Source organism: Mugil cephalus, chromosome 8, assembly GCF_022458985.1.
Source record: "Mugil cephalus isolate CIBA_MC_2020 chromosome 8, CIBA_Mcephalus_1.1, whole genome shotgun sequence".
Lineage (NCBI taxonomy): Eukaryota > Metazoa > Chordata > Actinopteri > Mugiliformes > Mugilidae > Mugil > Mugil cephalus.
The window spans coordinates 6432696-6449189 of NC_061777.1; the positions used below are offsets into that span (position 1 = coordinate 6432696).

The following is a 16494-nucleotide window of genomic DNA, read 5'->3' on the forward strand; positions in this document are numbered from 1 at the left end:
AAATCCACACCTGACATTTTAGAATATTTTTCCATCTCACCTAGTTTTTTATTTACTGAAGCATCTGCTTCGACAATATATATTTCGCCCTTCTTTTTACTAAACACTGTCCTTTTCCGCTTCCTTCACACCTACTCTGAACACCTGCCGTTGCGATGGTCCTACCACTGTATGAAACCTAACAAGTGAACCCCTTTTGTCACGATGACCGTCCCACAATCCCGCATATTCAAAGCTCTTTCTGGCCTCCCAGTGTGTAAAAATGGCCAATTCACTTCCAGAACCATTTTTAAGCGGGATGTATGTATATGTGTGTGTGTGCATGTGTGTGCATGTGCATGAGACACACATGCACGCCCATGTGTGTGGGGGGGGTGGGAACAATGGACCGTCCCTCAATGGGCTTTATTCTGGAGCTGCTGTGGCTGTTCCAGTGTGCTGTGATAATGATCATTTCATTCTTGCACCCTTTTTTTTTTAAACTCATAGAAGTTTGTCTTTTTTGATAGTTACACCCCAGCCTCTTTTTCCAGTTTTGGCAAGGACAACACATGTCTTACAACCACTCATTTAAGTGCTATTAGTCTGTATTTAAAGTTTTAAGAAGCCCCACATTTGGTGGTCTAAATTATTTATTTTTTGGTTTAAAAGAAGATCGTTTCATGTACAGTGAGCTTCAATAAACCCTCTTTAGTGTTGTCAATCCTAATTTCATTCCTTAAAGTACTTTATAAAAAGAATACCATTAAAATCATACCAATATGTATCGAAATAAAGATTTGATTTTGTGTAATTTTTTGACTGCAGCTAACCAGTTAGCCCTTGTTCACTGTGTCCAAATGGGGGTCCTGTTATTACACCCGCGTAGCTTAACACCTAGCGCTAGCAATTGGGGAGAGTGATGTAAGCGCGCATGCTAACCTTAGGCCGGTCCCGCACAGACGGCAGGAGGTGGTTCCAGTAAGGGGCAGCTTTCGAGTCGGTGCTACGGCACGAGGCTGGGCCGATTCCCGGAGCCAGCAGTGACAGCCTACTTCTCTTCGACGTGGAGGGTCCCTCATCTTCTGAGCACGACTCCCCCGTGTCACTAGGGGACAGCAGTCTTTTTTTGGCGGGCCAGTGGCCTCCAGAGAGTAGACGGTGTCCGTTACTGCTGGGGGTTTTCTCCCAGGAGGCCAAGCCATTGGAGGTGGAGGCGGCCTGGGTGGCGCTTCGTTCGGGCGGCGAGGATTCGAGCCCGGCGTCCCATTCTGTGGCCTCCCCCGGCTCCTGCAGCTCGGTGTGGTGTGGTGGCGAGAAGGGACCTGGGGGACTGGTGGGACTGGCAGGGTTGGGAGTTTCGTATGTGGGCATTTCGTACAAGTGGGGGCTGGGTTGCCCTCCAGATGACCCGTTACTACAGCCGTCATTTCCAGGGCTACCTAGAGAGTGGGTTGGTGTACGGCCCCCGTTAGGTGGCTCAGTTCTGGCTGAGCTTCCAAGGGAATGGCCCTGCTCACAGAGATACACGTGTGGGTCACACATTGGTGGTGATTTAGGCGAGAGTGGGGCGAACACATCAGGAACGGGCCTATCGTGATTGTGCTGAGCTGGGCGTCGGGAGGGGTTGTGGCTTGGGGAGAGAGGTGGAGACTTGGGTGACAGCCCCCCCTCTGAGTCTCTGTGCTCCATCTGTATGCAAGAGTACAGGGAGCCATGTACACCGGGCCCGGACGCCAAACCCATCCCCACACCTTGAGCTGGGGCTGGCCCACAGAGCACCCCTCCCTCCAACACCTCCCTGTCTGAGGAGTCCCCCAGGTGGGGGCGCTTATGAGTCAACTGAGGCTCCTCTAGCCCCCTTTTTACACCTAACCGTACAGGCCTCTGTTGAGTATCAGTGTGGGATTCTGTGGAGGTAGAAAATCCTCCCAACTGGGAGAAAATCGAGAGCTGGTAGACCTTTTGGAGCTTCAGCTCCTCCTGGCCAAAATGCCTGGGCACGCCTGGTCTGACCCCAGGGTCTAGGCCCTGTGTTGGGGGTGTAGGTGGAGGCAGGTCCCCCTCCTGTGCTGGAAGCTCTAGTGGAGCCTTTTTGTGGGTTAACTCCACATGAATGTGCCGCATGGTTTCGCTGCTGGGGGGGACAAGAGTCTTAACTAACTATTGTGCAACAGGGTCAATTAGGACCTCACAAGAGCCAGGAGGGCCGAGCAAGATGTTCCACAAGAATAGGAAGTCCTATAGTTCCTGCTGTGATGTCGAACAGTGTGAATTGGGAAGTTGAGCCGCAGAGCACCTGGTAGGAACAAAATACATTATTACTAATCGTGAAGAGTATGAGCAGTGGAAAACATACAATGGCAGGAAAAAGGAAGAATTGGGTGCTGCTGAGGATTTCCAAGTCTGTGAGTTAATGCTTAATGCCTGTAAATTAACCAACAATCTTGAGGTATATCTTAAAAATGTATGCTGGATTTGCTAAGCAAATCATTTGCTTCTGATACGTGCTTTATAGCAGTTTAGCCAAAAGATGCCACAGCGTTTCCATTTTATTATAATGGACAATGTTATGGGAGAAAAGATACCAGCTTAATGAAAAAGCATTTAAAGCTGCTGGGCTGCTTGTCTCTTTACTGTGACTTCTGAGGAATGGCATGCCTGTGGTTGCCTGTGGTACGTTTGACATTAAAACACAATGATGTCATGATTGCACTATGCCATTATCTGAACAAGTCGTAGGGAGTAAACCTTTGCTGCCCTGAGAAAAATATTTTTGTCACAAAACCTGAGGGGAGATTAAGTACTCGGGCAAACTGTATATAAGGTAATTTAAAGTCAGTTTGTGTAATGTGAACAACACACTGAGTACAATGCCTAACGTCAACATCTCACCTCTGTGCCCGTCCTTGTCCGATCCTTCCCGAGTTGACGAGTTGTTTCTGGGACAACATCTGAAAGCTGTTTCTGAAATGGCCTACTAAAGGAACTCGTCTATCTCCATGGCAGCTGCCACGAAATGACGCCAACATCCCAAGACAGGTAATCAGGTAACAGCAAGGACTCCAGAGGGAGAAGGGGGCGAAGGAGGCGGGGCAGGAGTGCAAACACCTGAGGGGAATAAAAGAGTGGTAGATATAATATAGATATAATATAGAAAGTGGCTGGGATCAAATCATCGTCCTGTAGACTAGAACTTACCACAGGGTGAGAAGTGAGCGTCAGTGATGCAAGAATCTCTTGAGGGGAAATGTCTCTAAGTTGGTGGTAACTCTATTGGGATTCCCTCTGTGATTGGCCGATAGCCGGGCACGCCCTCCTTGGTCACACAGGCGTGAGGTGTGGCACAGCTGTAGCATCATGATGGGGTCATTCCACCCAGAATCCCTGAAAAAAAAAACATCCAAAATGAAATCAAATCAGTGTCCAATGAGTTGCTTTCACCATTAACAGACATAAAGATTCCTTCTAACAGGGACACCCTCTGATTACAATAGACAAGTTCAAAATTACACCAGTCAAAGCCACAGAAACTCATGTATGTCCTCACAGCTGCTGCAGACGAAACCACAGACACACACACAGGAAGTCAATATTTCAGTTTGTTGCTGACTGATGCAACACAAATCAATCCCCTTGAAATGTATTTTAAGCCCTCAACAGGCCAAACGGAGGTTGGGGGGTGTTGGGGGGGTAGAGGGGGGGCATTCTCAGTCCGCGTCGCTAAAAATATCCCAAATTTTAACACAGGACTCGCGACGCTGTGAGTTGAGGATCAAACGCGAGGAGTCACTTGTGAAGCTAACTTGGCACCCAGTGGTGTTCAGCCAAGAAAAGCGGGTCGTTTCCCGACCCACTTGGACCAGAATTTGGGAATGCGGAGGGGGGGTCGCAGTGATCTGTCACCGTGGCAACCAGTAGCCCAAGGATAACGGCTCCTTTGTGCTTGTCCACAAAGAGGGAGAAAGAGAAGCAGAGCTAGAGAGAGAGAGTCACACAGAGAGAGGGTGGATGGTGGTGGTGGTGGTTTTGGTGGTGGGGTGGTGTGCTGGGGGACAGGGGTGCAGGGGGAGACCAGCAAAGATGCAAAACATCTAAGAAAAAAAAATGGCCGTCTTCTCTGAGATACCTATGGATGGGCAAACATTCTGATAAAGTTAATCTATTTGCACATTGCAGTGCTTAAAGGTTTCACCCAAAGAAATTAAGGAAGCCAAATCTGACACAAGCACGTTCCAGCCACCACCCATTCACGTAAATTAATGAGGACGAAAAGTACACTTGGTTCCCTTTTAGACCTTCATTACCAGCAACCAGTTACTTCACTTTTTTTTTGCATTTCCTTTTGAAAGCACCAAGTGATGACGCACATTAAGGTCCATTGCGTACATAGAAGTGATGACTGTTCTAAAGATCAAGTGAGAAGAAAGAAAAGAACGGGAATGAAAAGGAAATATAGATAACAAGAGTCATTTCAGTGTATTTTCCATTAGACTGAAACACACAGGGAAATTTATCCACAAGCTGAACTGCAAGGGGCATTAAATAAAACATCAATATGAAATGCTCAGACGAGCTGCACTCCAGGTGATGTGCAGCATGAATAGTTTGGCTGACAAACACTGTTCATACACCGATCAGGCATAAAATTAAAACCGCTGTACCGTAAATAACACTGACCATCTACTGTCAATACAATGTTTGGACCTGGCATTCATGTGGGTGTTACTTAGAGGTGTACCACGCACCTAGACCAGACCAGAAAACCCATCCCCTATAGCAATGACACTCCTTGATTGCAGCAGGAAGGAGAACATCCACAGAAGGTGGTCATAATGTTATGCCGGATCGTTGGACGCATGTGTGTGTCAGAAGATTCTCAGGTGCCCAAGTCACTGCATCTTCATCTCTTCATGAAGGTTTTCATGAAGAGCGTTTGTGGAAGTTGTGTATGAAACTCACATGACTGGTTTCAGGTCTTTCACAAGCCAGATTCGTATTCCTTTACAAAAAACATTCAACTTCGACTGGAAAATAAGAAAGGGACAGATAATCTTTCAACAAGAGCAGGGATCCAGATAGTAGATAGACACAACAGAAATGGAGTCATACTTGACACCCCCCAATCCCAGCCTACAGTGCATTGAGGCCTGATTATATACGGCTCGCTGACATAATGGTATATCATCAGGTAGCCATGCGTTCGGACCGCTGCATACAAAGAATCACACGGGGATGATGTAAAGAGCGACGCCCTCGCCACCTGTAATTACTCACAAGACATATGGTCTCTATGCAGTCACACGCTCAACACCACCTTAGGGGAAAATCCAGATTCAGCGCAAACACGAGTACCTCTCCTATAATTACAAAACAAAACATTTGGCAGTCCGTCGCACACAATGACATATCATAAGACACATTTCTTACAACCCACATTAAACTTGTAAGAAGCTGCATTCTTGTTTGCGCCACAGAAGAACCTCAAACCAAATCACATAACATGCTACCATTCCAACCAAGAGCACAAATGACACAGAAGCGATGAATTATATATTTACCAAATCTGGCATATCACAGTTATATATTATTTACTTACTGAAAAATGGCAAGTATGAGGGACTGAGGCAATGTTTCTTTAAGTTCTGAAAACATTGAATAGTTCCATATGAACTGCTGCCAATGTGAGGACATTTTCAGGACCCTTGGGGAAAGGGAGCGCTAAACCAGATCTGTCCAAGTCAAACTGGGATAACGGGTTAATGTCATTACAGACTAGAGCGATAGCCAGCATGACTCACACATGTGGGTTCCATCAACACAGGAGAAGGAATCCCATCCACTCGTTTTGTCGCTCCGTTACCGGGGCGGCCGCAAGGAGAAGGAGGTGAGGTCAGCGGCGGTATTTATAGTCATTGCCAGTAGAGCTCGATGGGAGCACCCAAAGGCTCAGTGCAAGGTCCCACCTGATTTCTGACCTTATTTTGAACTAGCTGAGGAGGAGGCTGGCGGGGGTGGGGGGCTGGGGGGGGGTGATGTCCAGCCCTTTCCAGGCTTGATCGAGTAACCGCCAGAGGAGGAGAAACCCTGGCATCACCGCAAGAAATGCTTCAGTCTGCTGGGTTTGTGAGCCAGCACCAACGTGAGAGCTTTATTACTCTTTCACTGCATCGCTGAGCGCCGTGGTGGTGGCTTAAATATGCTCACACTCCCTTCTCCTCCCCCCATCGCATTGTTCTCATATTCACCTGTAATCTTCTTGCACAGTCTGATCGGAGTAAAATGCATAATCCGTGCGCATACCTACTGTGCTGCGCATAGTGTCGAGGCAATTAGAAAAAACACCTGTAAATTATTAAAAACATCGTACAGCTTATGGCCTCAGCGAGCAACATTTTCATATAAATTCATAAATTCATTCGTTATTTCATGTTTGCAATCCAAATGACACATAACTCATATTTTATCTACATAAAATTGCAATGTTATTCTTTTAAAAGGCTTTCAGCGCCCTTTAATATTCTCACATTACACTGCCGGAACGTTATTATTACTGACGTTAAGTAATGACAAGTTTACATATCATTGGCAAGCCTGGCACAGCTTAAACATAACATCTGCAGCGCTGCTGAAAATGGGCCGGCACACGATCAAGACACAGACTGAGATTAGAAGCAAAGAGATGACATGAAACGGAATGAGGAAAAAAAAAAGAAAAAACATGACAGGAACCAACAGCCAGACGGGGACGGAGAAAGAGAGGAGACCGAGGACGAGGGGAACAGAGAGAAACTACAGCACAGCCAAAGACCTTGAGGAAAGTATAAATAGAGTGGGAACACACAGAACCCCCCCAATGTCAGGGCTAAAGCAAGAGTCGTTCATGACTACGGTGCATAAACCTGCACGTGTTCTGAGACATGGCCGGACAATTAAGATGTATAAAATGGCAACCCGCTGCGTACGTCATTTAAAAAGAAAATCCTTCTTTTCAAAATAGACCAGTGGAAACAATAACAAGCATTGTAATGAGAATTAAGGACTGCATTAAGAATGAAAATAAACAAAATATGAATTGTATTTGGACATGCACCAAGACAAACTGCATTAAAAAAAAAAACTCCAGTTTTCCTTGGTCCAGCTCTACATCTGGACCAAAAAGGAGAGCGAGCTGAACGATGCATACAAAAAAAACTGTAAATGAAATTAGCCAATAACCAAACAACTGCAAAAGATTTTCCAATAGAAATCATTTTAGGAGAACAAATGGGGTAGATCATTAGCAGGCATTATTACATAAGATTCTGTTTGCAGTATAAAACCCGACCTGGCTATTACTAGATGTCCTGTACTAAAGCTGCAAGGACTTCACAACAAAACAACATCAAAAATATTTTAAAAAATGCTCTTATTCAGTGGTGCCTTATAAGGTAGAAAAGCTAGGACACTTCCAAGGGCCTGTGACTGACAGGGGCCCCGAAAGATGGGGTAAAAAAAAATAGATGTTAAACCACCATCATAAAAAATATATATAATTATAAAATATATTAGTAAAATAATTGTTTTCTCATGATTTTGTCAATCTAAAGGTAAATAATATTGACCAACCACCTCCATGGTTCTGCGTGAAATGGTTTGGTCCTGTTTTAGGGCATCGGTGGAGCAGGCAGCAGTGCAGTCGCAATGTTGCCCGGTAGCAAAAGAAAAAGGGTTTTTTATAAAAAGGAAAGGGAGAAAGAGAGAGAGGGAGGAGAGACAACTTGTCTTCCTAACTTGTCCCCTCTTGGTTTCCCGAACGCCATAAACAAGAGGCAGCTGCAAAGAATTTTTGGAGACGTCTGCATTGCTTTACGCATATTTTGTTTATTGCCTGTGACTATCTGTGGAGGGGAGAGAGCTTCCAGTAATCTAAAAGATAAAAAAAAAATGATACGAGGTTCACAATGTGGCAGGACGGGCTTTGCCATGTTGTCCATTGAAAGTCAGTTGAACAGAAAGCTGGACTAGACAAGAAGGCTCGACGCTGGGCTCTTGGGGATTTGGGCCGAGCAAGGGCCAGCGATGGCTATCAAATAGCATGGCTAACTTGTTGAGCTGTTATTTTAGTAAAACTGCCACCTTTTAATTTGGTGGCTGGTTCTGTTACTTTGCTATGACCATGTTTCAAACCTCAAAACCTTGATCAATTTAGTCTCTTGTTTCAATGTGTGGAGCTAGGTTTTAAAGGTTATCTTAATTTATTTTAGGTGGACAGTTTATATATAATTAACTGTCTTTAATGTTAAGGTAATTTTATTTGGTGGGGTGGGGTGGGGGGCTTCATGGGGCCCAAAATTCCTGGCAGCACCCCTGCTCTTATTTACAATCTTATAATGACAAGGTACGTGGTGCTCGCCTGTTGTGGAGCTAAAACACAGAGTTCAGAAGAAGCCTTCAAGATGGATATCTAGCTGCGGTCTGCACATAAGTACTGTTGTGTGTCAGTGTGTGAGCATATTTTAGGCAAAGGAAGACTGTGGTCACGAGGTCAAAGGCCATCTAGGGTCAGATGACTTACGGTGCATCAGGAGGCCCAGAGGCATTTAACTTCATCATCACAAGGGAGGCGGTGTTAGGAAAAGGTGGTAAAAGGCCGACAGTGAGACAAAGAGTCACTTGATCTGCATACAAATGACTCACACATACACTTTCTTTGAGCTTTATGAGAGATTATGAGGCCGAGGCAACTGATCAGCAAGTTGAGTGGAAACTGGAGGATTTGTATGCAAAAGAAAAACATCTGCGGAAGCACACTTTTCAGATGCACATGGGTAGAATAAAACACACTTGTTCGCAAAACATATTCAGGAATGCGTCATGAGGGCGTACGCTGGAGAAACCAGCTCTCGGTAAAATGTGTGGCACCGGGGCAAAGTTCACAGCCAGCACCTATCCTCGGAAAGCGGCCTGACATTTGACCTGTGTATATTCATCACAAACGCCAAAAAAACGCCACAAAGCAGCTTCTCACGAAGCAGATTCGAGTCACCATCATTGTACAATAGTTAATTGTGAGGAATGTGACCAAGTGAGAAGTGAGTTCGGTGAAAAATCTGAATCAGAAACTTCAACTTGGGAGCATCGAGGGCAAACGTTTGACAGCTTTCCCCTTTCAGAAAATTAAAAATGGGTTTGGTTGCAGAGGAAGAAGGAAGCTTTCAGTGAAAACAATGTGCAATGCCACATTAATCCAACAATACAGTTCAGCAGAGTTTGTGTTTTCTAGCCAAAAGGCACAAAATGCAACATTAGTTAAATGCACTTCTTAGAAAATGTGACAGACAGCAGCGTAGACCAGTGGCTCCCAACCTGCGATGATTTTGGAAGTCTGAAACTTCTGAGTTTTTGTGAAGGCATCATCTAAGCCGGCGTTTTGCCATCAAAGTCACTTCTATCAGCTAATAAGGGAAAAAGGTCGGGAACAACCACTAATGAACCCAATTATGAATATATTTTTGATCACTGACATAAGCCGACATCTTCAAAGCCTCTCTTGTGACACGCATATCTTGTAGCTGCTCGGCCGCGCTCTTCTTTCCTCGGAGCAGCCACTCTGCTCTTTATGAATAGCCTACGACAGAGATGCATGATAGCATCAGCATTAAAGCTCGACGCCTCCCAAATGCCCCGATTGTCTCATCAAGTTGTAGCTGATCCCCGCCCGAGCTACTCCCAGCCCTGCACTGTGCCTGGAGGCTGATAAACACACACATACTCATGCGCACATTCTCAAACACAAAAAAAAAAGTTTCTGGGTGATCCTGCAAACAATCAGCTGTTGATTAGATTACAGGAGCCCCGGTCCACAAGGGGATTAAGTGACAGCTGACTGTTGTCTGCGAGTGTGTTTTCTAAGTGTCGAACAAACGGAAGGCAGGAAGTGGCGAAGGAAGAAAGAAAGAAGAAAGAAAGAGAGTGACTGAAAGAGAGAGGTAAAGTTGATTGAAAACCGATAAACCACCGTCACCTCACATGCACACACACACAGTGCTCTGCTGGGGAGTTACAGCAGTCTAAACTAAGCTGGCTCAGGCACATAGTTGCTGAGAATGCTGTTTGACACAGGGTCCCTTTCTGTCCCTCTCCCTCCCTCCCTCTGTCTGTATGTATGTTTGCCTGCCTATCTGTCTGTCTGTCTGTCTGTCTGTCTGTCTGCCTCTCATGTGGCCATTTTAGGAGACATCTGAACCCTGCTGACAATCTGACAGCGATCGACTCGGGGGGCGACGTCGGTGCACTTGACAGCAGGGGAACTCATCACACTCACCCTCTCGAAAAAGATGGGGTTTATCTCGCTGCCTCGCTCTGTCACTCTCCTTCCTTCCTCTATTTCGTCTGCTGGCTGAATGGGCGACTGCTGCCTCTTCTTTCTGCCCTCCTCTGTGTTTCTCTTTCCGCTGGGTCAGGCTGCCTTCTCGGTCTCGACTCCCCGGTTGGTAGACTCTCTCTACTTCCTTCCTCCTGCATAGGTGGCGTTGAGAAACACACAGTGAGACGAGTCAAGTTGTTCTGTCTCTTCTCCCCCCCCCCTCTTCTTCTTTGTCAGGATGTCCAATGCCCTGCACCAGTCCAACGCTGCCTTTCTGTATCTTGTTTTCTTCCTGTCTACCTCTCTCCACCCTCAGTCACACAAATCAAAAACCCATCAACAGCTCTCAGCTCCCTATTTGTCTCGCTCGTTCCCTCCCTGTCCTTTCCTCTTTCAAAAGCCACCCCCCTCCTCCTCCTCCTTTCCCTTTCCCCTTTCTTCCCGTTCGTACACCTCCAAAGTATCCTGATTACAAAAGCTTCACATGTTATAGTTACCTCTCTCCTCCCATTCCTCCTCTTCCTCACCCTCTCGCCTCTTCCTCTATCTACTCGCAGGCCCCTCCTTTCAACGCTTCCTCGCTATCCAAAGCTTCTCTCTCTCTCGCACTCGCTGTGTATTTTCTTTCTGTCGGTTTCCTCTCAGCTGATAGAGCGAGGCGTGCTTTGCTCACTCAGCAGTGAAGGCATACAAGGGGAAAGAGATCGGCTGATTGGCTAGAGAAAAGGGGGGTCAGCTGTAGTGGCTCCGGTCCTGATTGGCCGGGGGGAAGGAGTAAAAGGGAGGGAGGGAAGGTATGGGAGGAGGCGCAGGGACCCAAAGTCCCGCCCACCTGCTCCTGCTTGGCCTGTTCTGCAGAAGTACACACCGATATAAAAGATCACTTTCTCCAAAGTGTGTGCGTTATGCGTGCTTTGTGTGCAGTGTTTGACTTGTAATCTCTTCCCACAGTGCGCCGGCCAAATGCGCGGTTTCTCTTTTGCACCGGCATTAGTTTAAGAACAACATTTAATAAAAAGGAGCTAAGGCCTCAGAGAATGAGGATGCAAACGTCGATGCAGCTCACCCTCCCCCCCTTTCTTTGCCGTCTTATTCTCTCTCTCTCTCTCACACACACACACACACGACGTGAGGCTGTTGCGTGTAGCATGAAATGCAGACGGCACATGCGTAGCCTGCACGGGCACAAAAGCAGGAGGCTTATCTGTGGCTGGGGTGCAGATAGAGAACGAGGCGCATGTTAAAAAGTTTATCAGTTGAGTACCAGGAGCAGGCCTCAGCTGTGCATGTGTGTGTGTGTGTGTGTGTGCGTGTGTGTGTGTGTGCGTTACACATGAGCATTTCGGCATCTGTGAGCTAATAAGGAACAGCATGTTGGCTACGCAAGAACTTTTTCAAACAGGCTGGTGTGGTTAAAGTACACACAGGCCAAACAAACGTGTCACACAGATATACAGTGGGTGGAGATTGCGCGAGGTGAAGCCCTTTACACAAAACATACTTGGAGCTGTCAAGAACACACACCGAGACGCCGCCGTCTGACCCGACCTCTCGCTGGAGACACACACATCCACCCGGCCTGATATATTTTTTTTATATATCAGAGACGTGCGAGACAAACCTTTTGACGGCTCCCGTCTCTTTATGTGTCAGTCAGTGTCTGTCAGTGTCTTTCCACGTGTCCTGATCTTTGTCTGACTCCTGCTCAGCTGCCATCTGCGGCACCCTGCGTCTGTTTCCAAAATAGGATGGAGAGTTTATTCTCGCCGGTTGCTGCCGTGCTTCTATATTATGTGTTGGAGATGGTAAAGTTCACGTGCAAATTATTGATGCGTAACCATTTCAAAACAGACGGCAACGCGCTTATACACCGTTACAGCATAACATTATGACCACCTTCCTAACGTTGTGTAGGTCTCCCTTAGTGTTGTGGCTCACGGGAGAATGGACATGGGCCTTCTGAGGGCGTCCTGTGGCGTCTGGAAACAGGATGTTGAGGCTGAGGGGAGGGACCTCTGTGAATCATGCCATAGATACTTGATCGGGCCAGGTCAACACCTTGTCCTGTTCTTCATGTTTTTTGAGTTGTTCCTAAAGTGTTTTGTGTTTGTGTGTGTGTGTCAGGCTGCTGGGGGGTGGCAGCTGTCATCAGGGAGTGTCATTGCTATGGGGACGGGGTGCCTGGTCTTTTCTAGGTCTGGGTCTAAGTAGCATTCACATGGAAAGACAGGTCCAAACACCAGCAGAAAACTGAATTGTCACAGGGTGATTAATGTTATTTACTTCTCTTGTCAGTGGTTTTAATGTTGTGGCTGGTTGGGGCATGCGTTATTTCAAGTAGAGCCACCAGACTAAATGCTGCTAGATACAGGCTTTCATGTCAAATCTTTACCAGTACATAGTGTTAATTCATCTGTTGTGCTCATTGCCTGTAAAATTTTACCATTAATTCACCATGAAGAACTGTGATTTGTTTATATGGACAAGTATGAAGCCTAACATTTAACAGGGAGTGTTTTAAGCCGTATTTTGTTTTTAATTGTCTTGTGTGATTGATCGACAGTTAATTTTCTGCCATCGACTAACTGATTCAATGACTAATTGTCTCAGCTCAACACGTACTAATTACACTCGGTGCAGTGAGCGCTGGTGCATGCAACGACATGACATTAGTTTTTGTGTGAGTGTGTGTGCGTGTGTGTGTGTGAACACTATAAAGGAGCAAAGAGAAGGGTTTGAAAAACAAGACACGTCTTCAGCCACGCACCTCCAAATATAGAGATGTGGGGATAGGGGAGACAGGGGAGGGGCGAGGTGGAGGAGGAACCGAGGGAGACGGAGCGAGACGACCCGACAGACGGGGACAGAAACGAGGCAATGTTTCTGTTGTTAACGGGCTCCGCTTCTGACAGAAAAGCTTGTAAGCAGCACTCTGTTTCGGGATCTTGTGTATCGGCATACCCTAACACACACACACACACACATAGCTTGCACCCTCCCATCCCTTTAAGAGCCCACTCTGCCTTCCATATTTGGAGAAAGGGGAGTGTCCTGCCGCCGGAGACCGGCCCCCCTTCAAGGGCACTCTGAGTGCAGCTGAAGAGAGCGATGCATTGAAAACACCCACTGACTCGCATTCCTTCAAACACTGATGCAATCCCGACCCGAGCGCATGGCAGTGTTTGTTTTGATGGCTATATGACAACGTTGCGACCCTTGGCGTGTCAAACGCCGCCTCGCACATGCCTCTTGTTTTCCTAGGCCCCTCAAAGTGACACCAGCTGCGCATTGGTGGGAGTTCACCCATCCGCTCCCAAACAGCCACATCCTCAGAAATATATAAAAGTGACCTTACCAGCTCAAAATCTGTTAGTCACAGCTTTAGATGACAAGTTTTATAAATCGAAAAAACAAGGTCTGAGTCACTCTCTTTGCTCCGGGAGGGACTGAACAAAAGGAGGAGTGGATGAGAGGAGGTGGAGGAAGGGTGGGAAAGGAAAGTGAGTGTATTTGATCTGCATGTGCGAAGAGGGGAGGGCGTCTGTTGAGCATTGGGCGACATTGCTGAGCGTGTTTAAAGAGGCGAGGGGCCCCCATGTGCTTTCTGTTGTCGTGTACACAAGCGTGTTTGTGTGTCATTTCCAGCGTGTTTAAGAGGTGCACATCAGACAATGAGCAAGAGGGAATTATCACAGCTACTGTTTGAAGGGAGTTTACAGACAGCGGGGTGTTGCTGATTCAAGCCCATTTGAATTTTGTGACGTAACGTCTCTGGTTTTACTTCTGAGCGAATTTGTATGTAGCAAAATATTGTGGGACGTCTGATGGTTACTTGCACCTTTGACTGTGCTTCAAGCCACTTTTCACTATAAACCAGTTATCTTTGCGTTGTGTATTACAATTAGACTGCTTTATTCTGCATTTCATTTCTATTTGGACATATCATTATGTGTCAGCTCTCTATTTTAGCTTCAGCCCGTATTTCTCTCAAGGCCACTGTGTCCTGCGCGTTCCACCGTCTCTCCTCTTCTGGCGACCGGACAGCACTTTAGAATAAGACGCTTACCTGCCAGTTTGAGTGCTATAATCCCAACAAACATAATCCCACACACAAACTTTATCATCGTCGCCATCAGAACAGCCAGTTTGAGCGTCTTATTTTTCCCCCCCGCACGCAGACTGATTTCTGGACGTTTACGTTTCTGGAGCGCTGTAATGATCTGGTGAGCTGAACACACTCTCGGTGTTTGACCAGTAGCTGTGTGTTAACAAATAAACTCACCAAGGTGAAAGGAGGTGTGCAGATTTAAGCATAAGGACTTAACTTTTCTGCACTGGGGGGTAATTAAATAAAATGTTGTTTGTTTAACTTAGCCAGTTAAGCAAACTTATAAGATGTATTTACCCAATTAATGCACCGTGGTCGTACATTTTTATACTTAATTCAGGATTAAGTGACAGTAAATGTCAAGTGGCATGATTGTTTACCGACAGACAGAGAGACAGACGCAGCGGGATGAATTCAGAGGTATTGAGGCGCATACATTATGCTCATATTCAGCCAAATGTGTTAGAACCAGGCCGGACTAAATGCAATGAGACAACTGCTGGGGGAAAATACTACAGGCTCATACAGGAAGTAAAGGATTTACTGTAGAGTGCAGACATTGTGGAAAAAAAGTGTTATTTTCCATATAGTTATTTCTACATTAACAGAAACCTACTCAAATTAAGGGCTAGTCTGCCTGGCCTGTAGACACATACACACTCACTTTGCTGCCAATTCATTCCGAACACCAGGGAAAACTGAACGCAATCTAAGATAACAGTCCTGCACTTACCTTTTCTTCAACAAAGGTTGTTCTCTTATTTCAACAACCTCCCAGGCTAAATAACAGAAGCGCTGTAGTGTTTAATTCAATCCAGTTTGAAGGGATACACCGCCCCTATGTGAAGTTTAGCCACTCACTGTATTCCCCAGAGATGGATAAGTGAGAAAAAGTGGTTTTAAATCAGTCCAGGCATTGTCCTAAAAAGACACCACGCAGCACCTGAAAAAAACAGTCACGCCCGTGTGTGGATGGAAGTTGGGGGTTTTCAGATGCTGCGTGGTGTCTTTGTGCCTGGCTGCAGAGCTTAAAGTCAGATATAGTCCCAGGTCTATATCTGCCCTAGACAATTCCTTTGTGTTAACTGCATTGACACTTATACTCGATGCAAATGTACACCTCACAAGAAGAAATAGCGCCTATGCTAAGCTAAAGCTAACAGCTACACTGCCGGATTAGGACTGATTTAAAAATGCTCTGGGGAATATGGCGAGTGACTAAATTTCACGTAGGGGTGGCGTATCCCTTTAACGGCACCATAAACTGCATCCTGCAAAATGACGGCACAGCTGAAGCAAAACCCTTCGACATAAACCGAACATTACAGCAGTCATGAAGAAGGAGTTAGTGCAGGACCGCTATATTAGATTTTCAACAGTGTACCTAATGTTTGTCACATTAGTCACATGAGTGTATACGATATTAAATAGCGAGAAATGGACTTTTTTATAACCGTAATGTCCAAATAAATCATTCACTAAATAACATTTCATTCTTTGCAGTCATTTCCGCTGTTCAGTAATCCAATATGCAGAGGCACTTTGAGATGATACGATTCTGCGAAACGTGGAAGATTTTTCTTTTGTGTATCTCACAGTGAGCTGTGACTGTGACTAAATATACTTCCAAGCATAGTTAAAGAAAGTTGGCTCTAATCTAGTTCAGGCTTCTCATCAACAAGATCAATCCACTTCCAACATACACTACCTGTCAAACGTTTTACAACAGCATCAGTATCCTCTGGTATATTTGGTCAGGGAGAGATAATGACCCAGGTAAACTACAACTACCTCATGGAAAGCTTGAAAACATGGAGTGGACGACCCAGTCTCTAGACTTTAACCAAATGGAGCTGGTTTGTGATGCATTTCAATAATAAAAAAAAAGAAATATTGGAGTATTCTAAAACTTTTGACCGTGTACACATTTACTCAGTGACACACGTCTCCCAACAACAATATCAAACAGTATGTTTCCTTTTCTGGTACCTGATCCTTCTTCTTAAGATAAAACTATTAACAGTGAGCTCACATTTGGCGAGAGGTGAAAAGAAGAGAG

At 45.8% G+C, this 16494-nt stretch overlaps 1 protein-coding gene across 3 annotated transcripts in view; it reads right to left on the bottom strand.

Annotated features, from left to right (window-relative positions):
* LOC125012325 (protein FAM214B) overlaps window positions 1-16494 on the bottom strand; it is a 30347-nt gene that overhangs the window by 5229 nt on the left and 8624 nt on the right. The window contains exons 1-5 of one of the 3 annotated variants that reach the window (XM_047592207.1): window positions 10825-11001; window positions 10286-10479; window positions 3181-3366; window positions 2875-3090; window positions 922-2278 (exon numbers count right to left, since the gene is read on the bottom strand). In XM_047592207.1, the coding sequence (XP_047448163.1) occupies window positions 922-2106 (1185 nt within the window). In that variant the 5' untranslated portion in view covers window positions 2107-2278; window positions 2875-3090; window positions 3181-3366; window positions 10286-10479; window positions 10825-11001. Of the gene's footprint in view, window positions 1-921; window positions 2279-2874; window positions 3091-3180; window positions 3367-10285; window positions 10480-10824; window positions 11002-16494 lie in introns of those variants that run through there. The other 2 variants (XM_047592208.1, XM_047592210.1) reach the window with 2 other exon arrangements.